The sequence below is a fragment of the Tamandua tetradactyla genome, chromosome 2, assembly GCF_023851605.1.
Source record: "Tamandua tetradactyla isolate mTamTet1 chromosome 2, mTamTet1.pri, whole genome shotgun sequence".
In the NCBI taxonomy this organism is placed as follows: Eukaryota; Metazoa; Chordata; class Mammalia; order Pilosa; family Myrmecophagidae; genus Tamandua; species Tamandua tetradactyla.
In genome coordinates, this window is record NC_135328.1 from 45615919 (window position 1) to 45641032 (window position 25114).

General features: G+C 38.7%; 1 protein-coding gene across 13 annotated transcripts in view; it reads right to left on the reverse strand.

The window, feature by feature from the left end:
* Window positions 1-25114, reverse strand: part of DENND1A (DENN domain containing 1A) — a 665083-nt gene that overhangs the window by 229160 nt on the left and 410809 nt on the right. For all 13 annotated transcript variants that reach the window (XR_013169077.1, XM_077144393.1, XM_077144391.1 and 10 more), the window contains 2 exons: window positions 20292-20392; window positions 1648-1693 (listed from right to left, as the gene is read on the reverse strand). Coding sequence is in view for 12 of the 13 variants with exons in the window: in XM_077144393.1 (XP_077000508.1) it covers window positions 1648-1693; window positions 20292-20392 (147 nt within the window). In the remaining variant the exon portion in view is untranslated. The remainder of the gene's footprint in view (window positions 1-1647; window positions 1694-20291; window positions 20393-25114) is intronic.

Consider the following 25114-nt stretch of genomic DNA (forward strand, 5'->3'; position numbering starts at 1 on the left):
GCCATGACTGGAAACTGGGAGAATGCGAAAGTCACAGGGATGTAAGAAAAAAAAAAAAGTCTGAAAGGTAACAGGAGAGGCAGGACAGAGTTATGCACTCTGATAGACCAAAAGGTCTTTAGAGCGTTTCAAATTCAAATAATTGGCACTAACGGTCTATCAGAAAATATTCACTTTTAATTTTAATATTTCATACAGTAGCTTTGAATATAACCCCCAAATTGACAAAGGTAAAACACAGAAGAAATCTCTTTAATCTGATCTAAATACATCATCCAAGATAGTCCATAAACTGTGTACTGTATGTGCTTAGGGCTGGGTGATGACAGGGAGGAACTGTTAACAGAATGTAGGAGCCACATGGCCGTCCTGTCAAATTAGAAATTTGAGCAGATTTTTGTGGTCTATTTTGATCGAGATTCTCAATGTCAAACAAACAGGTTTTTCGATAACCAACTTGTTTCATTTTTGTAAGCACAATAGCGCAGTGTGCAACAGATAGTGAAGAAGCAGGTGGCCCTCGTCGACGTGAATGAAGGGAACAGAAGAAGAGAAGTAGCACTTCCTTTAAGACATGCAAAGCATCATCACAGACGGACATGGTTTTAGATTTTCCTTTTGAGAGTTTATCTCCCCTGCAAAACAGGCAAGCTCCACCCCCCTCCCCTTTTCTCTAGTGCAAATTTAAACTCTTTCCTGAGGATGGAAAGGTTTAGAGATCATGTATAAATTGGTTCAAACTAAAGGTACTTAACAAAAGGAAAGAACAGTCCTTTAAAAGAACTGCTATATAATTGGTACAAACAGAAAGCAATCTGGTATCATAGCTCTGACCAGGCATTTCTACTGTAGGGGTTCTATGCTAGGGATATAAATGCAGATAAAGCTTTGTACAGACGGATGTACACTGGAATGCTATTTATCATAGTGAAAAATTATAAACAACCTAAGTGTCCAACAATAGGAAAGTGGTTAAGTTGTGATGTCTCCAGTAAGTGGACGACAGGAAGCAAATTATAAATCAGTATTACTGAGAGTGGTTAAAAACATGTAGAACCCCCTGTTCCGTGATGTTCAGTAAAATAAAGACATGAAATTACACATACATATAACATATCAATTATGAACATTTATACAAAAATATATTTTCATAGGATATAGACTAGGAGGAAGAACAGTAAAATGTTAACAGTGCCTGAATCTTCAATAGTGGTATTGTGGGTAATTTTAATTTCCTTCTTTATACTCCCATACACTTTTTTCTATAAGATTTTCTACAGTGAAAAATATAATATTTTAATAGTGATTTAGAACAAACATCATTTTGAAAAGTCAAATATTTCCCTTCCCTCATTCAAACCCGTGAAGGACTAGTTTCTCCTGCCTCCTCTGCCTTCACTCCCTCACCCACGAAAATCAGCATTCTCCAAGCAAAATTGGAAAAAAACATTGAAAACAAGAGCCCAGTGGAAGGGGCCTAAGTTGACTCCTCAACTCTGTGCACCTGGGAGGGGACTGAGCAAAAGGTGTTGCTTTGATATGCTCCCATGTGTAGAGCTGTGAATCCAGATACCATGTTTTTTTCACTGCCATGTAGCAAAACAAAATCCCAAAGAGAGAGATCTGGGAGGAAATAAGCCAACTTACCTCCATTAAACTTAAATGGATTCCTATGAGGTAGGGCATGGGAGCACTGCGAAGAGAAACAGAGACACACAGCTGCTTTAATGTCTGTTGCTTCCGACAGAAAATTACAGATGGTTCACTATTTGGAGAAAAACTGTTTTAATAAACGTATGCACAGTTACATTTCCTTTCACAACAAAAATCCTAATATGACATTTTGTTCCCAAGCCTAGAAACCTCAGAAGAATTTCAAAATGAGGGCAGCACTGGCAGCAGCATGGGCTGGTAGGAACAGCACCAACCTTGGTGTTGGTCTCTAAATAGCAACTACGTGACTTGTAGAGCCTCGATTGCTTTATCTTTAAGATGGGATAGTGGAATCTAAACGGCAGGTTGCTATTAGAATGAGAGAAAATATATGGCATATGACTAGTACAGTTCCTGGTGTAAATGAGAACTATTATTGCCACAATTATAACAGAAAAGGCAGTTAACAAGGTCAAATGCAGGGCATGACAATATGTCTCAACGAAGATGGTTTTTATTTGCTATTTCCTCCTGCCATCAGGAGATGTGATCTGTCTATTCTGATTGAACAAAGTACTTGGAGATATACCAGCAGGCATCACCTCCTCAAATACACTCATGCCATCCAATGACACCACAATTCATAAAGCCTCTTCCAAACGCTTCATTCACAGGGCAACAGGTTCTCTAAGTTGGACTTCAGCAGGGATGAGAATCGAATTCCCAAGTTTTAAAACCTGGGCATTTTGGATCAACTGTGCCTTCTGTTGGTTTTAGAAAGGAGAATAAGAATGAGAGAAAGAGTACACACTGTCATTCATATAATGCTACTACTGATGATATATGTGCTAGGCATTGTACGAGGAACTTATTAAATATATCTTTTCAATTCTACACAACAACCTCGTAATACAGGTATTATTGGTCCCATTTTTAGAAGAGGAAACAGACATGGAGAGGCTAAATAGCTTGCCTAATGCACGAAACTAGGTAAGCAGCAAACCGGGGATTTGACTCTAAGTCATGTTTCTTCTCCTGTGCCACACTATCGTCATGAAACCAGAACTAAACCCCCAGTCCCACTCCTGCACAACCTTTTTTTTCTTCAGGGAAGGGTTCAGGTGGTCAAGGAGTAGGGAGGAAGGGAGAGACAGACAACTTTCCATATGTCTCTCCAGCATATGCTGCATCTTGTGAAAGGTGCATAGGGTATTTTATGAACTTAGAAGAGTGTGTGAACCTGGCTCAGGTAGGGTGACTGGAAACCTTTCCTCTGCAGTAGCTGGAGGACTGGAGGTAGACCAACATGGATGATTCTCCTGGGGACAGGGCTGGGGAAATGGGAGTGGAAAGAAACAAGGCAGAAGTTTGCTTCCAACTGAATACTAAGTATTTTAGGCTTTATCCTGAATACGATGTATAGCAATAAAGGTTTTTAAACATCAGATGTACATTTTAAAGTTGCTCAAACATTTAAAAATAAGAAAGGGCACAATTCTCTCATTACTAAATAAAATTCTTCAAGCAAAAATCCTTTCCCAGAATATAGACCGTCCTCCTTACTACAGCTCTCAGCAGTATAGTATCTTGGGAGCCTGTAAAACAGACTTGAATATTAGCAGCACAATTTGGGAACTATTCTTCTAGAACACTTTTGTATTTGATAATAGCCATAGAAAGAACTATACACATAACTGCAGTAAAAGTGAGTTGTCCTTTCTTTTCTTTTTAAAGATATCTGCTGTGCACTTTCAGCTTCTTCTCACTTCTAGGGGCAAGGAAATGCCCTATGGTATTTTTTTCCCTTAAAACTGTAAACCATTAGTTTAGCTGCCAGCTACACAAATACTCAAACTTCCCAGTGTGCCTCCCTCTGCTGTCCAAGTTTTTTCCAGTGTACACTGCAATGAATGTGTTTCGAATTAAGTTGTTTCAGGAACATGGCAGCTTCAATGTCAAAAATACAAAGTCTGAACCTCGGCAGGAAGTCTTAAGACTGCAAATGTCTCATCTAGTGGAACCTTGCCTAATGTAATGAAAGGAAGCAGGAAGAGTGCAGAATTCCCCAAAAATGGTCACTTATTAATGTGTCCAAAAGCACAGCCTAATACACAGAAAGGAGAAAAACTCAAACCCATAATACGTAACCAAATCTTATCAACTTTTCCAGCTCCTACATTTAGCCATGCAATTGACCAACAACCTGAGTTTAATGAGAATTTCAGAACTGAAATTAACTTCCAACAAATGAATTAATGGAGAGAAAAAGCCATTCAAACAAGTGTGAGAAAAAGGTAAAAAGAAATACCTATAGCAAAAGCCCTGTATAATTTAACCACAGGCTCTTATCTGAAAAACAACAACAAAACTTTCTAGAATTTGAAATATGTAGGCTTAATGCCATGCCCTTTTGTCCTGCAATAAAATCAATGATGCCCTGAAAGAGAGGAAAAAGGAGGCTTACAGAAGTGATTGCAGATGCAAGATGAAACAAAGTGGGACCCACACTTTAGGCATCTTTAGGTAGGCATTTTTTTAAACCCAATAATTTTCCAAAGAGTAATTATGGCCTATCACAGAAATGTAGTTTCTTAGCCAAGTATTGTTAGGGCTGCAACTGCTCTGTATTTAGAAAATATTTAAAACACATTTATTCTGAATTCATAGCAGCTCCATGTTTTGTATGAATGCAAATTTGGACAAATACCTTTTACATTGCCATCATCGCTTAAAAAGCCTCAAATACATCCCAAATCTACTGCATTTTTGCTCTGCAAATAAACCAATTACAAATTCCAAGTACAGGGAGTAAGAGGGAAGAAAAAGAAACCGAGATTCTCCTTAGCATCTTAATGTCGTAAATATGTAACTGGGTAAATTCTAGGTATGTTCTGAAAGCAATTTCTTGAGTCCAAATATTTCAAAAGTTACTGCAGCTACTGACTCATTTTCTTTGGAAATCCTCTTTTCTTTGCTTTTTACTGTAAAGAGAAAGCAGGGAATGGGTGTCGGGGAGAATCATCCATCCATGATCACTTCATCTTAAAAGGACTACTTTATTTTTGCATTATTCCCTTCCAATATTGACCCATTTAACATCTTTTTTTTTTTGGCATGGGCAGGCACTGGGAATCTAACCTGGGTTTCTGGCATGGCAGGTAAGAGCTCTGCCACTGCACGAACACTGCCCACACCCCACTTTACATTTTTATATCTTTGAAATTATAGTGTTTTCTCAATGGCTATGTTAGCATTTCCCATATTGTTTACAGTCTTTGTGATTATTATTTTAAAGACAACATATATTCCCCCAAGCATGGATATAACATAATTTAGTGAGCCATATACCTAGAGTTAGATATCAAGTAGTTTTCACAAAAAAGTAGCATTTTAATGAAAACAAATAATGTCACGTACATGAATTCCCAGATATGCAATTACTAAGTCAAAAGGCAGGACTGATTTTTATCTTTTGATATATACTGGCAAGGTGTTTTCCGAAAGGGAAGTACCTGTCTCAATGGAATCTTCAGGAATATTGCAAGAGTTATTGCAACCCTTGGTGCCTAGCACAGGAGCTGCACATGACAGGCACTAAGAAAGTGACTGCTAAATGTCCAGATGGGTTCTTTATGCCCCTGGCCTGGCTGACACCCTTGAACTACTCTCCCATTTCTTGTTCCAGCCTTGGTTCTGAAGGGTACCTGGTGCCAGGATATCTGGTGAACCCTTGGTGAGGACAGTTGAAACTCAAAAATGAATGAGAGCCTTGACATGCATCATCTCTAAAAAGGAGGTTTATGACTTCCAAGCACACTCTCTTGTTACCTGTCAACTCCACTAAGATCAGTAGGGTTGTTTGTCACTTTCTTTGGGAGGGCACCTTTACTCTTTATGTAGCACCAAAATGGAAAAACTCCCCAGTAAACTCTGATTCACTGCTTTCTTACCACTTAGAATTGTGTTTTGTTTTTTTTTTTCATTTGTTGAAGAGCTCTTAACTTTAGACAAACCACCTTTTTTTTTTTTTTTAAACATGGGCAGGCACCAGGAATCGAACCTGGGTCTCCAGGATGGCAGGAGAGAACTCTGCCAGTGAGCTACCGTGGCCCCAGACAAACCATTTTAAAACCATTTATCTGAGACAAAATAAAGTCTTAATGGTTGAGAGATTTCTAACTGAGTTGGGAGGTTATCCTGGAGGATATTCTTACACATTACATAGAAATTCCTTTTTGGTTTATGGTGTATTAGAGTGGCTAGAGGGAAGTACCTGAAACTGTTGAACTGTGTTCCAGTAGCCTTGATTCTTGAAGATGACTGCATAACTATATAGCTTTTACAATGTGACTGTGAAAACCTTGTGTCTGATGCTCCTTTCATCCAGGGTATAGACAGATGAATAAAAAAATAAGGATAATACATAAATAAATAATAGAGAGAGATGAAGGGTAAAAATTGGGAAGATTGAAATACTGTGAGTCAATGAGAGGGAGGGATAAGGAGTATAGGATGTATGAGCTCTTTTTTTTTCTTTTTATTTCTTTTCCTGGAGTAATGAAAATGTTCTAAAAATGATCATGGTAAAGAGTACACAGCCATGTGATGACATTGTGAACCACTGATTGTATAATATGGTTGGACTGTATGTGTGTGAACATTTCACAATAAATAATATCTAAAAAAACATATGTATTAACTTTACAGTTAGAAAAATAACAAAAATAAAAGGCAAAAATAACTTTACCATAAAAAAAAACCCATGTATCACTTTTGGGTATAAATAAAAAGGAAAATATAGCAAAATAAATTGGTTAAGCTATTCCTAAAAAATTTCACATTATTCTAACTGACCTGAATTTTTTTCTGACTCAGAATCATTATTGTCCATCTTTTTCCTCAGAGAATTTCAGTAGTAAAACATAACGAAAGTTCATCTACTAGAAGTTATCTTTTTTTTTAGGTCCCATAAAGAGCTTATTTGCTGCTTTTCAAGAAAATATGAATGCAAATATCTGCTTCACGAATAGCAAGTGTACACCTTGCTTCTTCTACTCTGGTGCCTTTTAGCATTCACAGTGACTTACCTTTCCATGCTGAATCGTGCAATTTTGAAGACATTTTAAATGGCAGTTAAACACAACACGTGTAGAACCAACAACACCCATAATTAAATTAAAGCAGTGATAGTATTAATAGCCATGACCAAGTTCATGCCTAGGTAGGCCATGACAACTGCATCACAATTGCTGTGTGGCTGACAGCGACTGTAGGATGTCATTGGGCATCTTATCTGTACCAGGTCTTTATTCTCGGGAATCACTATACTATGTGACTTCATTAGTTACATCCTGGAAGAGTACAAGCTACTCTACAGAGGAAAGGGGTTCTGTTCCCGGTGTCAAGGAGATGACAATATAATGACCTTTGTCTATCAGGTTATCTTGAGTTTGAATCCCCCTAAAGGGAAAATGAACTAATACTTATTGAGCTACTATAACCCTATTATTGCTGGGCCAGGCACTTTCATGTATTACTTAAAAAATTCTCAAACCAGTTCTGCAAGATAGGGCTATTTATTAACATTTTCAGATTGGAAAACGGGCTCAGAAAGGTAATTAACTTGCACAAGGTCACACAGCCTAAGTGAGGAAGCCAGAATTCAAACTCAGTGCTGCTGGACTGAAAACCCATGCCCTGACGATACTGTCGTACAGTGCATATTCCGTATGAAAGCCCAAAGGAAGCGAGGGCTGGTCTACAAAGGGGGCTATTCATGCCATTCTCTTACAAATTCTGGGCCTGTGGTACACAGGGCTTCTCTCACAGGTAAGTCCTACCACATGGGCTCGTTCCTAGTAATGAACATGCACGGATATGGGTACTGCAGACGGTAGTCTCCATTCATTATTACTGCACTTTCACAATTTGTTTAATTCCTTTCCCCCAGATAACACAGCCCTCTTAATTATGTTCCCCTGAGGTGAGTGGCTACTAATTGGAAAAGCATCAGGAGAAATAAAGGAACACTGGCTGCTCAAATACATAAAATACAGCTCCCTAAGTGAAGGGGGAAGGGAGAGATCCCAAGGGGTGGGAAGATCCCAAGGGGTGGTCCCCTTAACTCCACCCCCTTCACCTCCCCACAGATGAGTATCACCTCTTCGACATCAAGAAGTAACAACGATTAGGGATGTTCAAGGATTTGGAAAGTCCACTATTTTCCTTTTCTTTTCCCCCCTCCCATTATAAATGTACAGTTAGCCTTACAATTTATACATCATAGCACCCACCTGACCTCTCAGAGGCGAGGACTTTCTTAACCAAACACCCTGCTCTACAAAGGGGGATCCCATCCCAAAAGCATTTCCATTTTAAAGGAAAGGACAATTTTGAAAGAGGAGGTATTCATTTGAGTTTTTTTTTTTTTTTTAAGAAACAAAAAGTATAAACACAGCTTCTCTTAAACAGTTATAAATTCTGACCTGAAACAACAAGGCTTAACATTGTTAGAGACATTAAAAGACAAAGGAAATTACCTGTTTGAGAATACAAATAATCATAGTTTTGGTCTTACTGATGCTCTAGAGCCAATGATCGCACAGGGAGCCAAAAAGAGCAGCTCCTATTCACTGTAAGTTTGCCAGAAACCAGCCCTAGGCTGAGCGCTTGCCAGGAGTTTTCTCATGAGATCCTCATGACAACAGTATGAGGTAAGTACTGTGTTACTACCATTTCACAGATGAAAAAACTAAGGTTGTAGAAGCTAAATAACTCATGCAAGGTCACATCTAAGCTAGTGAGTGAGAGAACAGGGACTTATTCCCAATTCCGTTATACTGAGACAAGCAAGTGTACTGTTTTCCAGGAGACTGGCATTTACAAAGCTGGTGGAAGGAGCAGAAGGAGGTTAGGAGTTTTCTTCTAAATTGCAACCTGAGGGTGGGCCCGCAGCTGTGCCAATACCCGTGAACCTCCACATTCTGCTAGGCTTTCTCCTTTGTCACCCTAGTGAGCCCTCTTCTTCCAAACTGGCCTCTGCACCTCAGTCACCTGGTGTCCCCACCCAGGCCTGCCTGGCAGGTGCCACTTCTCAGCTTACCCCAGTGGCTGCTAACAGCTCACTTTTAGAGGCTTTTGTCTGGGTTACCAACTTGGCATAAAACATGCGAATGTGTATGATTATTATAGATTATCAATCAACAGAAGAACTGAACCCTTGTTTCCTGTCTACTGGAGGCTACCATGATGCCACACACACACCAGAAAAAAATAAAGAGAGTACATGCTAGATATCAAGAGCTGTGCAGGTTGCTCTAGTTACTTTATCTCATCCAATCCCCAAATAATCCAATTTATATCATCCATTTTATAAATAAAACAAAAACAAAAACAACACAAAACAAAAAAAACAGCCTCTTGGAAGGGTTAAAAAAATTTTGTCCCTGGTCACCCACTTAATAGTGATTCTAGTCCAAACCTTGAACTTCAAAGTTTCATAGTACTACTCTCTTAATATTAACTTCTTTTGACCACTATGCTATACTCAAGAGAAGATAGCGATTTGATCATTGCAGCTAAAAAATAAAACAGCAAGGGGATACTTCATAACCAGAATAAAACTAGACATCTGCCTTACTATCTAGAGTTAATTCACTGATACTCCTTTTTGGTCTAAACAGGGCTTAAGGCATTTTTTATGAATGTGCCTAAAATAGTAACTAAAGTAGGAAAGGAATAAGGGCAGGGAGAAAAAACAGAAGCCAGGGTTGAGGTTAGTACTTCAAATGCATGCTGTGAGATTCTACAGGTCTGCTGAGATGGCCACAAATTTGGCTTTGAGCACTCTAGCTGCCAAGCCAAAGAGGGAAACAGAATCAGCAACATGATTTGTGGTATCCATAAGAGTAAAATAAACTAGTCACTCAGGAGCTTGAATTTTAAAAAGGTAATCTGGGAAGGGGAAAGAGAGAAAATTAACATCCTATGGTGCATTTTATTTTCCATATGCTGGTCAGTCAATCAACAAATATTACTATGTGCCAGGCACCATGCTGGACTGGGGATGGAGGAGAGTAAAAAACAGACCTGGTCCCTGCTTACTTAGAGCTTACAGCTAATAGCAAAGCAGACATTAAATAAAGAAATTCCTCCATGAGCACAAACTGTAGCAAGGAGACTTTCAGGGTGTTGTGGGGCACATAACAAGTAGATCTAAGATGATCTCATTTCATCTTCAAAGCAATCCTGAAAGGCTGATCTCCATAATTTACAGAGGAATCTATGGCTCAAAGGGCTTAAGTGACTCGACAAAGGTCACAGCTGATGAGAGGCAGAAAATATGGCTTACAAAATGGAGCTGATGCAAATGTATGTGTTAAGCAAGTTTTCTTATGGGAAAACGATATTTTGCTTCTTTCCTGGCTTCCAACCCAACCCTCTCTGATTTATGAGCAATATTAGAGGATGAAGATCTATGAGGAGATCATGAGCAATTCGTGATCAGGAGAGGAGACAGAGAGTGAGCTGAGTTGGAGGTGGGTTGCTGATGCAACACACATGTACATCACTGGAGCTGATCACTGGAATTGGTCCTGTGGCTTCCTGGGGTAACCTATGGCGGGCAGAGGAGAGATGCCTTCTAGAGCTCCAAGCCACTGGACCCAACTGAAATGAACACATGAGTTACATGAGTTACATGGAAGAAAACCTAGAAAGGTCAACATCAAAGCCTGGAAGAGCCTGTCCTTTTGATACCTCCTCAGTGTACCAGGAGACACACTCGGAAAACATCAGGAAGGGCTCTTTGGCTAACACCCACTTCAGCAGAAGTTAATCACAGAGGAGAGGTCAGGAGCCAGGGCTCTCTGCTGTCACAGAGAATTCAGTGAGAACCATTACAGCTAGAGCTAATTGGGGAAGTCCCAGGCTGTGAGCCACCAGCGCCCATGAGACCCATGTAGGAATGAATGTGATATGAAAAAAACAAGAAGAGAAAAAGAGATAGATGTTTATGGAGAAAAAAAAATCAAAGAAAGCCACAAAAAGAGTGTAAAAAATGCAACATGCAACTGATAATAAGAGGAAAAGAGTTTTCCCTTTTTGCTTTTCTAGGACTAAGATATCCCACATACCAAGATGCATAGCATCCAATTATCTTCTTAGCCTCTATCTTAAAAATTTTCAAATGTTTTAAAGGAAGACAAACCCACATTTGTTGAGTGATTACTCAGAGCCTAGCACTGTGCTGGTGCGTCAACATATTTTCCCTTGTGCCAATAACTGAGAGAGTCAAGGCCACCTATCCTAAAAGCCCTGCCATGAGGTAACTTAATCCACTGCTGAAGCATTCTCGTGGTAGGGTGGGTTGTCTGCGCCATTGGTGACTTATGGTTCCCAGGAATATACCTAGAAGGTCTTGCTACAGAGACCACTAGGCCTTGGAAGTTCTAGAATTTTCTAGGTGTCAATTTCAAGCCAGCCTTCAGGTCAGGAAGGAGTCAGGAATTACATATAGAATGTATCTCCAGAAGTAGAAAACCAGGCCAAGGCCTGGACAGGTAAGCAGAAGTCAATGCCAGCTATGTCCTGTGGAGGCTGGTCAGAAACTGAGGCCGGGAACACAGGCTATTGCCCCTTACCACATCAGGCAGCAGGATGGGGCCAGGTGACAGGTCCAGTGGTTCAGATGCAGATGCAGCAGCAGAGGTAGAGGATCACTGGGGTGGTTAGGCTCTGGTCAAGAGAATTCCTCAAAGGTGGGTAAGTAAGATGACAACCAGTGCCCCCAACCAGGAAAGGGTCATTCCGATGTTAAATGGATGTATGCCTTCCCTAAACCTAAAAGTCTTAGTATCATCATGGGAGTGATGCTGGCAAGGCTGATGAGAGCTGTACCCTCTACATTCCTAGCATTTGGCTATCTGGGGCACCTCTTGAATACCAGGCTAAGGGTCTGATGCTAATCATTTACAAAGATACTCATTTTGTATTTGGGTTTTGATGACTATAAAAACAATAAAGAATTCATTAATTCTCCAATGGATCTGGGATTAGTGGTGATGGTTGCACAATCTTAAGAATACAATAAAAACTATTGAACTGCACAAGTTTAAGGGATGAACTTTATGACATGCGAGTTATATCTCAATATCAAAATCTAATGAAGAACTTGAAAAGAAAGATGTTTTTCTATAGAATCTACAGATAGATACAGATATAGGTATAGACATAAAATCTACAGTATGGATAATGCAAAGGGCCCAGACTCTTCTTTCTCCCATTTTTCCACTTGGAAGATAAATTACTCAAAAATGGGCCAAAGCATTTTTCAAAAGCTCTTGGCATTTTTAGTTTTGGGTACTACTGAAGGAAATGAAGGTGCATCAGTGTAGTGACATCATCATTTAACAACCTTATTTTAGGTGTCTGGTGCCAGACTTTTCATGAAGATTAGCTATGTTCTTATCTATATTCTTGGCAATGACTTTGTAGATGAGAAAACCAAGGCTCAGAAAGGTTATGTGGGGTGGTACGATGGTGGCTTAGTAGCAGAATTCTCGCCTGCCATGCCATAGACCCAGCTTCGATTCCCGGTGCCTACCCATGCTGGAAAAAAAAAAAAAGACAAAGAAAAGAAAGGTTATGTGACTCACTCAAAGTCACATATTCAGTAGGACCACACACAGGATTTGGACCCAGGACTGTGACTTCCAAGCCTGAACTCACATCTCACACTCAACCCCTCTGATTCAAGCCTGGGGTCAAGTTCAGCCAAATATTTGTCAGGGATTTACCTATAATTTACCTTTGATCACCAACGTATACTGTTTGCTCACTTTCTACCTGTCAGATTCATCACAGACCCAACTTCCGTTCTCTTTTTTCCTAAAACTGAAATCCTGGTCCTCATCCTGCCCTACTCCAACCAGACGATTTCCTGTTGTAGAAGCACCATCCCTTGAGTACTAGACCTGTCCTGGTCACTCACAGTTTCTTAGCTTTAAAAAAAAAATCCTCTGTTCTCCATCCCTTGCTGAACATCTGAGTTCTTCTGTGAAGTAGTATTTAGTTAGGTCCAGAACCATCTATGAAATCCTATCTTCCTATGCCAGTTCCAGGGACATAGAAGGCACTCATAAATACTGCATGAAGAAAATGAAAAACAGCTTTTGCTTAAGTGTAGGAGTCTAATCTTTAACAAAGCCCTACATAACCCAGAGTTTGGCATATATAAAGATTCTAAGCCAAACCTGCCGACCTAGTCCACTTTCATTCTACCAGAATGTTGCGAATTTCAACTGGATTTTGTTGGATTATATACATACAGTCTTTAAGAACATAAAAAATAGTACTTACTATTATGGAACACCAAATGCAGCAGTAGTAATTACTATTCACATTTGACAGAAGAGAAAGTAGGCTTAGAGAGGTTCAATGATCTCAAAGATAGTAAATGGGGAAGCTGGGATCAAAGCCAGGTTTTTCTGTTTCCACCACACCACACTTCCATTGATTTTTATCCTTGCCATTGAGAATATCAACAACTCAGCTTAATTTAGCATCATCTTATTCTCTATGCAAAATTTCATGGCATCAATGAAAATAGTGATGAGAATGGATCCAGCTCCAATAAACCGGATGTCACTTTATAGTCTTGTCCAAACTGATGCCCCCTCACCTATTCCCACGTGCACTGTGAGCCCCAGGCTCAGACATATCAGGTTTTTTGCTAAAAATCCTAGATGGAGTACATGATACAACATGTAGGGGTTGCTTCAGAACCTAACATACAGCACAAAGATCCTAGAAACAGTATCTTTCACAGAGAACCTGAGAATTTCCACTATAAGCGGAAGAATGGCTTCCAGAGTCACCTGGAAATGCCAGGAAATAAAATGCATTTTGCAAAGTCAAATACAAACTCCAAACCTTAATTGTACACATCCTACTTAATTATTTTTGTTCAACCATACTCTCAGTGAACATCAGGAGTTAGCTACTAACTTGGCTCTTAACCTGGATATACTCGAGGAGAAATATGAACTTGTCCTGATTTGCTTTGGAAACATTTTATTACAAAGGTGTTTTAACAAGTATCCAGAATAACCCAAATACACAACTCAATTTGGGAACTTATTTGTAGTCCTCATTTAGGACTACTTCTGAAAGAGGAAGAGGGAAAAAAAATTTACATGGGAAATACCATATGGCCTCTATTAGGACCTTTTATTAGCAAAATTTGATTAGCATAGTACATAATAAGTGCTCTAGAAATAGTTGTTGAATGGGTGAATGAATAACAGCATAAGCCTACAATTAGCAAGTCAACAAGAATCCTACATGAAAAACTTGGTTCACAAAATCTTATGATGGGTATAACTTATTTTTCTAACACTTTGGAGGATATTAGTAAGGAAAGCTTGAATATTAGATGGCTTTGGATTTAGAGTGTAGACTCTAACATTCCTTGGTTGTGAGACAGTGGGTAAGTCATTAAACTTGTCTGAGTTTCAATTCCCATTAATACGATGGAGCTAACAATATTTATCTTAAAACTTTGATTTTGAAGATTTGTAAGAATGTGCATAAAAAAGAGCGAGACACTCACATGGTAATCAATTGATGGTAACTGTTATTATGAATGGGAATATTGATCCTCCTTGGCAATTCAATCCTTTTGTCTTAGAAATGGGTAAGCTTTCCCAACATTGGCCACGGTCAGGACTGCCATCAGCTAAGGTTGGGAACGTACTCGCTTTTACTTTCAAAGTCAAGGGAATGGCACAGATCTAAAGTAGAAAGAAACCAGCAGCACATGTTTTTAAATATTCATAAGGGCTGGAAATGTCTTACTCCTTTCGTTTTCTCTGCCATCTGCTTTTGTTTCTTTTCTTTTCATTCTTATGCCACAGCTGCAAATGAAAACAACCATACAATAACTCAAGTTAAATAAAAAAAAATCAAAATAAAAACAATCTGAGGGGCAAAAAAAGAAGATGAATTATAAAGTTCTTGCCTGAGCTCACAAGGCTGCTGAAGCAGGAACAACGTTTGAAGTGAGTTAAACCTTCTGGAAATGAAAATCCATGCCCCATGTTTATAACGAGCATAAGAGCAACCACCATTTTACTGAATGGCTGCTATGTACCATTTGATACATAGGATATCAATATCTCTAACTGCTGTACCCACTCTTCAAAGTTGGTAAACTGTAACCACTTTACAGAAAAGGAAATTGCAGACCACAGAGGTAAAATAGATTTTTAATGGTCACAGCTAACAAGTTAAGAAATTGAGATCTGTCCCCAGATCTGTCTTAATCCAAAAGTTAGGCACTTTCCACTCTACTACTTTCTCCATAAATGGGAAAGGACATGAAAAAATTAATTTGGGAAATATTTAGGGCAGACCATTTGCACTAAACTGATTTATTCAGATAATTAAAATCTGTGATTATAGCTTTAATTAAAGTTAACTCAGATAATTGGTTGTTGTATTTGTGAATGTACAATTAGAGTCTTCCACATAATTGCAGGGTTTTCAGCATCATACTTTCCATTTATTCATTGCATCCCCGAGCTTTACTCTACTAGACTGTGTCCTATCCAAGGCTGTGGTTTAGCTCTTAGGGTCTCTGGACCCAAGGAACATGACTTATGACACCAACAACAGGGTCTGGGCTCAGCCCTATTTAACATGTCTTTGTCCAGAAGTCAACACCTCATCTTTAAGTGTAATGTGAAAACCTCTTATGGTATACACTGTTGTCCTGAAAAATCCTAGCAGCATGTACCTGAAGAAAAACTGGCAGCAGTGGTCCTCATGTGTTAATTACACTTGCGAAGTCTATTATGCATAGAAAGGGCACCTGCTGGCAGTGAAAATGACTAGAATCTGCCCTTCCTGTGCAGGGAGTAAATTGAGAGTTCATTTCTACAGGAGATAACAGTTTTCAGATTCCATTTTGTATATCCCCTGCATGGGGACATACTTAACATTTAAATCATCTGCAGAGGAACAAACCTCCTTCAAATTTACATGTTTCAGGATCCTAGCACTTTACTTAAAAAGCTAGTTATCCCTGCTGGCTCTTACCACCAAGGATTAAACTCAAAGGTGGTGAAAGTCATTGAGCACAATACAATAAAGTTATTAGCACTGACTCAAATTTCATGACATTTGTAGCTTCTGACCAAAGCAGAGGCAGTAGGCTGAAGGTGATCAAATCAAGCCTTGATTGGAGATCTGTTTTTCTCTTGGGTCTTTTATTTAACCTTACTTATATTTTACAGTCAATAAACAGACACTAATCCCCACCAGCCTGTAATCATCCTTTGGTCGAATGTCAGAAAGTTCTTTCGTGAAAACAAGAGGCCAGGAGAGAGGCTGCTGCCATGCAAACACAGACACTTTCAAAATGGAGCCTAACCACAAAATCCACTCAGGCATGGAAAGATATCAATCTAACTTTGATTTTTTGGAGTAGAATTTTGGGGCGACAGGAGCTTAAAAGCCTTCCTTGTCAAGTCTCCCCTTTTATGTTAGACCTACCAGCATCACTGTCCCGGTCAGGCTGGTGATTCAGGTCTGAAAAGTGCTAGAGTTAGAGATCACATTGGAATGAGGATAATGGATCAGCTTCCACATAAAAGAGTAAAACACCTAATAAATCCTCTAATCAAACAAGAAAGGAGGGTCGGGAGTTGGGATGGCAGTTGGTAAAGACAACTGGCTAGTATAAATATTGATTTTTAAAATAAACTTTTCAATTACAAAAATGATACTTTTTCATCATAGAAATAACAGAAAACATGGAAACTAAAATAAAAATCATGCAGAAACTTTTCCTTCCTCTCCTCAGAAAACCACTATTAAAACTGTGGTATATTTCCTTCGAGGTTTCTGCCTCTCTGTATGTATGCACATATACACACACACACACACACACACACACATATACACATACATACAGACATTTTCTTCTTCAAAAATGGAATCATAGTATATGATGTCAGCCTGGTACAAATTACTAGCCCTCTTGGGATTTTGGTTTACTGATCAGTGAAATGGGATGGTAATATCAGAATTGCTGGAAGAATTAAATGAGATCACAGATGTAAAGGAGATGTTGCAGTGACTGGGCCATAGAAGAAGGTCAACATGGCAGCTATTGTTAACTGGTGTTACAGAAACAGCATCTTCCTTCCAACAATTCTGGGAAATATAAGCAGCTCATTTTAAACCAGTTAACAACTTAGCAGCCAAAACTATCCAAATAATGGAAAGCTACTTGAGAGGTAGAGGGACTATATTGACTCTCCCAGCTCCATCAATCTCTGCACATGGGAGCCCCTTGACCTCTTCCTGAAGCACCCAGGTAAGTCTCTTCTACAGAGAACTCAGAGGTTTTCCTTTAGAATACATTTCGGGTGTGTATGGGAGGCACGTGGGGGGCCTTGAGGTATAGGTATGTGGAGAAGGCACCTGTGTCTGTTTATGTGAGTACGGAAGGCATGAGTCTATAAAGGTGGGGATATGTCCGCGGGGGGTAGCATATGTCTGTGTGAGGGAGCTGGCATCAGGTTCTATGTGCTAAAGGAGCTAGTGCCACTCTATGAGTCTGTCTTGAGGGACAGCCATCCCCTCCCTACTTTATCTCTCTATTCCTTTCACTATCTCTCTCTTCCTACCTTCCATGGGAATGTGTTTTGTTCTTTCTTTTCCCGCTCATTCCCCTTGTGTTCTTCCTCCTCTTTGAATGTCATATTTGCATGTGCCTTCCCTCCTTCATTTTTCATTAAAATGACAACACACACGACTAGATGGCAAACATGGTCCTTTCCTTTGAGATACATGGCAGTGAAAAAACAAGCAAACAAGACAATTGGTTCAAAAACTCAAAAGGGGCAGAAAGTTTAAACAGAAGTCTAGTTTGAGGAAAGGCATTCCTGATGCCAGAGAGAAGAGAGGTTTGAGATGGGTCCTAGAGAATCCTCAGGAGACAAATCCCAGGTGAAGTTGAAATCAATGGCTCAGGAGAGACTGTTCTTTCTTCCTCAGGGAATATAAGGAAGAAGGAGAAAACAGGGAATAAACCTCAGGAACAGGGAGGAAGGCAGTAATGGGAGCACAGACCATATGGCTTTTTTCTTTCCATCGAAGCAGGGGGTAAAGCCCATTCCTGAGGCTGGGGGCCCTGGAAGACGAGAACCTAGTGCATGGTGGGAAGAGTGAGGGTTTTGGGTAGTGGCTGTGGGGCTTGTGAATGACTTTAGGACAGCTAAGGTTACACACCATTGTTTCTAGTAGACTTTTTAAGTAATGGCTTTGTCACCTTCTCCAGCAGTATGTGGCAAACAAGGAACAGAGAAGATGGTAATAGTACCCAGGGTCAGCAGAGGCCAGGGGGCTAGGGGAATAAGAGCTTCTAGGGAACTGGTGAGAAAACCTAAAATAGCAGCTCTCTCATGGATTTTAGCACTTTGTGTGCAAATAATACAGTTATATTCCTGTTTTCCACACCAGACTGTGAGTCCCTTTAGGTCTAGACTCACTCTCATCTCTATCTTCCGTGCACTTAGCACAGTGCCTGAGACATGGCACTGTACTAAGACAGAAAACAAAATGAAAAAGTCCATAAAGGTCCAGGACAAGCAGGAAGACATGAGTAACAGAAGGCGGTTAATTAACAAGAAGACCTGAAAGGGGGCAAGATGGAGGCTGGCAGGGAAAAGCTGTGATAAAAATACAAGGAGTACTCAGAAGAGAGGAGGAAGAAGGAGAGGTGGCAAAAGAAGGAAGTCAGGATCAGAGAGCAGAATTTTAAGCCATTGGGGAATTGAGCAGGTTTGAAATAGTTAAATGACACAAGGTGTGCCACCCTGCTGAGTAGGTAACAGTGCTTTTCAGCCTTCAAAGTGCTTTTGCATATACACTATTTATTACATCCTTGAAACAACTCAAGGAATAAGGACCACTATTTTCCTCTACAGATAAAGAAATTCTGAGGGGCAAGTAACTTGCTTTTAGCTACTCAGCTGGGCAGTAATGGATGGAGTTAAGACAGGGACTTAGATGTCTTCTTTTCAGCCCCATCTGGTTTGTGCTACCATGTGGCCTCTCTGAGGGAGGGAAGGGACATTTCTATAGATGACAAAAAAAAAAAAAAAAAAAACCCAGCAAAATGTGAGCTCAGTGGCAGATTTTGAAGCCACCGAGGATGGTATGGAATGAAGTGGAAAGATGCTGACCTCTAAACAAACGAGGGATGGAGGCTCTAGAGCAAGCAAATAGCAGTGATTTATGTTCTTAGGTAATATGATAGAAGCCAAAAGACAGAATAGAGCAGTAGGGACAGGGGTATGAAAACCTTCACTTCAGAGCCTCTGAGTAAAGGGAGCAGCCTCAGTTGGAGAGGGTTCAATGTACCATAGTCTCCAAGCAAATGGGAGATACTGGAGACCATGATACAAGGATGGGGGCCCAGGCTATTCCCTGGGGATTACAAATACTCACTGGGGAAGAGAGCAGGTCCAAATAGTGAATGAAATAAGATGGATTCATTATAAGGAGTTGTCAGTTAAAGGACTGTGAATGGGGTAGTGATTCCAGAAAAACTTATGACTGACTTGGGATGAATCTCTCTGAACTAATGGTAAGTGTCTTAAATTTGTTATTAAGCAAAAAGGCTGTGACTCTTCAAATGGATCCCCTTCTCCTAAAGCTCTCAATCTCTGGCAGGCAATTGTTGCCTTTCTCTACTTATGCATAGTGATCCTTTACCAACTTCTTCTGACTTGAGCTGTTTGGAGATAGTGTCTTCAAATGCATAACACTGGAGAAGAGAATTCATAAGGAAAAAGGATCCAAATCAGTCACACTGGAGAAGAGAATTCATAAGGAAAAAGGATCCAAATCAGTCACACAGTCTTTTTTTTTTTTTTTTTTTTTTTTTGGTAATCTACTGAAGACAGTGATGATGATGATGATATCTTAGCAGAAACATTCACTGAGCACCTACCAGAAGTAGCTTTTCTACAAAGTGTTCTTGCATTCACTATCTTATTTCATCATTATATTGAACAATTTCATTTTGCAGATGAGGAAACAAAGTCTTAAGCAAGTGACTTGCCAAAGGTTAAATAGCTGGAAGGTGGGAGAGCTGACTCTAAATCTACCTTCTTTTCACTGCAACATGTTCCACAGAACAGAGAAATTCTCACCAGAAAACTTCAGAAGTCTGTCTGTGCTTCCAAAACACAAAGGAAGAGCAAGTCTTATAGAATGTGCCAGGGTAGGTCTGAAGCCTAAGGACCTTGGGGATCTCAACTGTTCTTGTCACTAGCTTCCAATTTGTCTTAGGAAAAAAAAAATCCACAACTTCTTACTTGGTGCTTTGGTTTCCCCAAACTGAGAAACGGGAAAAGTATTACCAACTCTCTTGAATACTTAGGAATTCATGAAGACATATATGAAAGTTGGTTTGGAAACAAAAGCATCACGCAATCAGGTTGTCCAAAATCCAAATGTCATTTTGAAGTTAGGATTTTTAATTTAGAGTCATCTGTATGAACAGTTTCCAAACCTAAAATCCCTGATCAGTTCATGAAGAAGGAAAAGGAAAGCTGCAGTCTTACCAGCAGTATTCCAGCAGATGTGGAGGCAGGACAGGGATGTACACATGCTGCCAGTACATGGGGTAGAGCATTGCAGCAGACCCATGGATGCAGGCAGTCAGCTGCAACAGAAAGACAGAAACTCAAGACTGAAAAATCAAAGTAAGGAAATAATATCATTTGGATTTCAGCAATAAAAGTAAATGCATATTTATCAGCATATTTAAAATGATAAACTGAAAATCTGGATAAATAATTCTAAGTTTAATTTAATTTCTAAATGAAATCAAACTAATTCAAATTAATAAGAATCATCTTTTTAAAAATATATATATATTTTTCTGGTTATAAAGCTAATACCCAATTACAGTTGAAATGTTAGAAAATGGAGAAAAGGATTAAAGGAAATAAGAGCCACTACTATCTGAATATGGCTTAACATTTTGGGATATTGTCACATATATATTTAGGTTTCCTTTTCTAATAAAATTTGCATTACTGTAAATACAGTTTTCTTTTGCTTTTTTTACAGGATGACATTTCCCCACATACCTAATAGTCTTTAGAAAAGATATCTTTTAATGATTGTATAATACTCTACTCCATGAACTTCACATATTATATTTAACCCATTCTTTCACCATTAAATTATCAATAATCAGATCAGGTTAATGATTTTTCTTTGTTCCTAGATACAGAATTAAGAGTCAAAGATTATAAATATTTTAAGGTACTTATTAAATATAAAAATATAAATATCATAAATAATAATATAATAAATAGATAAAGGATGGAAGCTGTATTAATCCCCCGGCTGTGTACTGAGATTCTGACCTCCCTACCGTCACCAGCATCAAGCATTATAGCCCAGTTAGTTGCTTTAGACTTGTAGCTGTCTTACTTTTATTTTTATTACCTTGATCACAACTGAGGCTGAGCATTTTGTTGTGTCTCTTGCCTATATTTCTTAGGTGAATGATCTATTAATATTCTTAGATCATTTTTTCTGAGTGTTAGTATTTTTGAAATTGACTTATAAGCAAGCACTGACGATATGTAAAGGCTACTAATGCTTGTAATATTTGGAAAGTAATTTATCCTTATTTAATTTTCCATGAATTTTCAAGTGAAGAGAAGGTTTAACTAATACATAGACAAATCTTTTCCTTCATCATGGTTTCTTGACTATTTTATACTAAGAAAGTCCTCTAAATTTCCCCCCAGCATTAAACTCTTTAATCCATCTGGAATAAAATTATGTTTAAGAACTGAGGTGAGAATTTATTTTTTCTACATAGTTAATTGCCCCACCATTGTTTCCAGACTAGTCCTTCCTTTCCCCATCCTTTGACATATGCTCTAATTCGTATCCCTCTTTCCTTTTTTAAAAGAAAGCTATATCATACAATCAGAATTTGATACAATTTAAAATTTAGGAAACAATGACAATATAATGGCATAAAATTGCTATAAAATTCAATATAGTGAAAGAAGGAAGAAAACCAACATCTTTAGAGATATGGCTATGATGTGACAAAAGCCAACAACACATGTTTCTTTCTGTCTTTTTTCCTTTAATGTTTCTTTGGTTTCTGGGAAGTCTGTTCCCATGAGGACTTTGCTTCTTTTGGAAGCTGTTAACTGGCTTTTGCTGACAGAAGGACATTTACGTGGTGAAAGAGTGACGTGCCAAGGCCCAGTTAAAAGAATCCCAGAGGTTAGCGTAACATGAACAGTTTTAAATTGGATATTCTGCTGATGTTTTACAGTTGTGAGAGCTGTGTATTAAAGCCAGGACCGCTACTTTCTTCTCCCCTTTTCCCTCTAGACCCTGTCCGTTAAATCAGGTACATACATGCCATATACAAAAGATGATCCAACAAGTTCACTCAAGAGCTGTTCTCAGCGATTCCGCTAAGGCTTTAGATTTAATCCATCCTTTCCCAATTCATTTTGGTAAGTTTCTCTATAAAGGAGGATGTCATAGACATATGAACAATCCCTTCAAGGTTAGAACAGATGAAAAATCTTGCAGGTGTTGAGTGAGTGGAGAATGAATCAACTTTACTCCTGAAGTCAGACTGGAGGTTTACACTGGCCTTGGGCCCCAGCCCTTTCTGTCTATCCTCTAACCAGCTGCCATGGTACTCTTTCTAAGGTGCAGGTCTGATCACATTACTCCCTATTCAGAAGTCTACCCTGACATGTCTGGAACATGCATGTCTCCATGAGCAACTCCCTGTCTGCCTGCCGAGTAGCATCTCTACCACCTTCCCCAAGTTCATCCTTAGGAATGAACCATATGCACACGAAGAGTTATGTACTCCTTTTCCTCCTGTCTCTTTTTTCACCCTCCCCTAAACTGATCTAGACTTTTGCCCCTGACAAACTCCTTCCCACTGTGGTCTATGCCTAACACTACCTTCCTCTGCGAAACTTAGCATGGCTCGGTTGTGGGTATGTCTCCATTAGCCTACAGGACTATAACTGCCAGCAGGTTTGTCCCCTCAATGTAAGGTGCAGAAAGACCCTGTTTCTCTTTTCATCTCTATGTTCTCAGTGGCACAACAATTAATACAGATGTTAGTAATTGCCAATGTTTCCTGAATAACCGCCCCCCAACAATTTCTACTTAGAATATGTTCACAATATAATGATAGTTTTGGCTGGGCTTTTAACTAATACTTTCATGAATCTCACTGAATGGAGAATATGACTCAAGTTCCAAAGCAACTAACAGCAAGCTTAGATACACGAATATGCCATTTTAGAAAATCAAGTCATTCACTCACTCACCTATTCGTGCAATGATATGCCTACTCTATAACTCTACAACACATCATATAAACAAATGAAAGCACTTTAAAATCTATGGTGCCTGCCCATGCAAATGATAAATAAATTAAAATAAGAGAAGAAAATCTATGGTGCCATGCAAAATGTAATTCATGATTCCTGTCATCATGAATTTATTTGTAATTCTGCTTGAAAAAGTCATTCAAAAGAATTGTTCTGATTAAGATAGAAATTGATTACCTACATCTTCCTGGCTTAAATTGGTTTGGATCAAATTCTTACTCCACGTGATAGGATCTTCACTTCATATTCATTTGGACAATGAGCTTTTTGATCTCCTCTTAACCTCAAAAGAAAACCTACCAAACTAAATGCCACGATACTTAAATTACTTATTTCTTATAAAAATCAAGCTTTTTAAGGTATTTGATAATTTTATTAACAGGATTCTAAGAGCCAAATCTCTACAACTGGGATAAAATGCATTTGATTTAGAAAACAAACAAACAAACAAAAAAGGGAATTGTTTGGCTCTTTTCCAAAATAGTAAATGGTACAAACCATATGCATCGTTATTCAGGATTAGTGGCTAAGTGAATTATGAGAAAAGTTTTAGGATATACCTATGCTTAACCAGAAATCATGCATTATGTGTTGTAAATTAATAATTCTAAAATGCTATTTCTAAAAATAAGGGTCCTAAATGCCTATGACTGTTCCATAACAGAATACAAAATTTAAAAGTAATGAAAATTTACACTTTGAAATGTAGTCAACAAAGGGGTATTGTGAATATTTAATTGAAGTGCAAGTTGAAGAAAATGATCTATCAAAATCTCACTCAGTGGGAGAATAGAAAGATAGTATGTGTAAAATTTGCCCAAAGTCATTAGTCACAATGAATATTCATCAGAAGCCAATTATCAATCCCATTTAATGACACCCCAAAAGATTTTGCCCTGAAGCAGCTGAACAGTCTAAGACTCCAGACAAAAGTAGACAAATTATACAGCTAACAGCCAGTCTAGCCAGGACAGACTGTAAAGTAAACCACTGGTGGTTTTGGGATGCACTTTCGCAAATTCCGTACTCACACAAAGGTATACAAGGTCAGTTATATTTTGGAGCTTTATAGATGGCTCCATTAGTTTGTTTGAAGCAAAAGTAGAGAAGGGGAGAAGACAGTAGGGCTAGGACATGAATGGGGAGAGAGAAATGATGGAGTTGGAAAAATCACATGGACATATTTATTTTCAGTTTAAGGTATTTCTCAGAGATAATCACCAGATTTTAACAATCTTAGATTCTAGTGATTCGGCTGATTCCTAATGGCAGCTCTGCAACTTACCACAGAATAAATTAGAACCCCAACAGTATGTATACCAGACAGCATGTTAGGGGGTTAGGACATTGCAAAGCATTATTTTATAGGGATAGATGACAGACAGATAGATAAATAAACAGATAAAGAAAGAAGATTGATGGATGTATGTGCTTATATATGTACAAATATCATACTTCACAGATAAGAAAAGTCTCAGAGATGAAATTACTTGCCCAAGGTCACATAAGTTTACAAATGATAGAACCGGGACTCACAACCAGGTCTGTCAAGACTACGATGGACACTGTATTTCCATAATGTATAAATTAACTAAAAAAAAATTTGAGTGACTATTATGTGCCTTATACAGTCTAGGATATTAAAATAGATGAGATATTGTCCCTGGAAGCAAAGCCAAATTATGTAGAAATGCATTTGTCTTGTTGATAGATAACCAAGTACCTAAGCAGAGTACCAAGAAAATAAAATAATCATTTTAAAAACAAACACAGATTTGTTAACTTCCTGTAGATTAGTTATATTTAAATATGGTGTTGTATATCTTTAATTCACAGGAAATTCTAGACAATAAAGTGATGATTATTAATCAAAGGGAAAGATTTAAATCCCATTTAGGGGACAAATATATTTGAAAGTCTTGCTGCCTGTCATGTTTTCTTTCACAAACTTTCATGGAAACTTCCACTAACCCTCTTGTGATCAA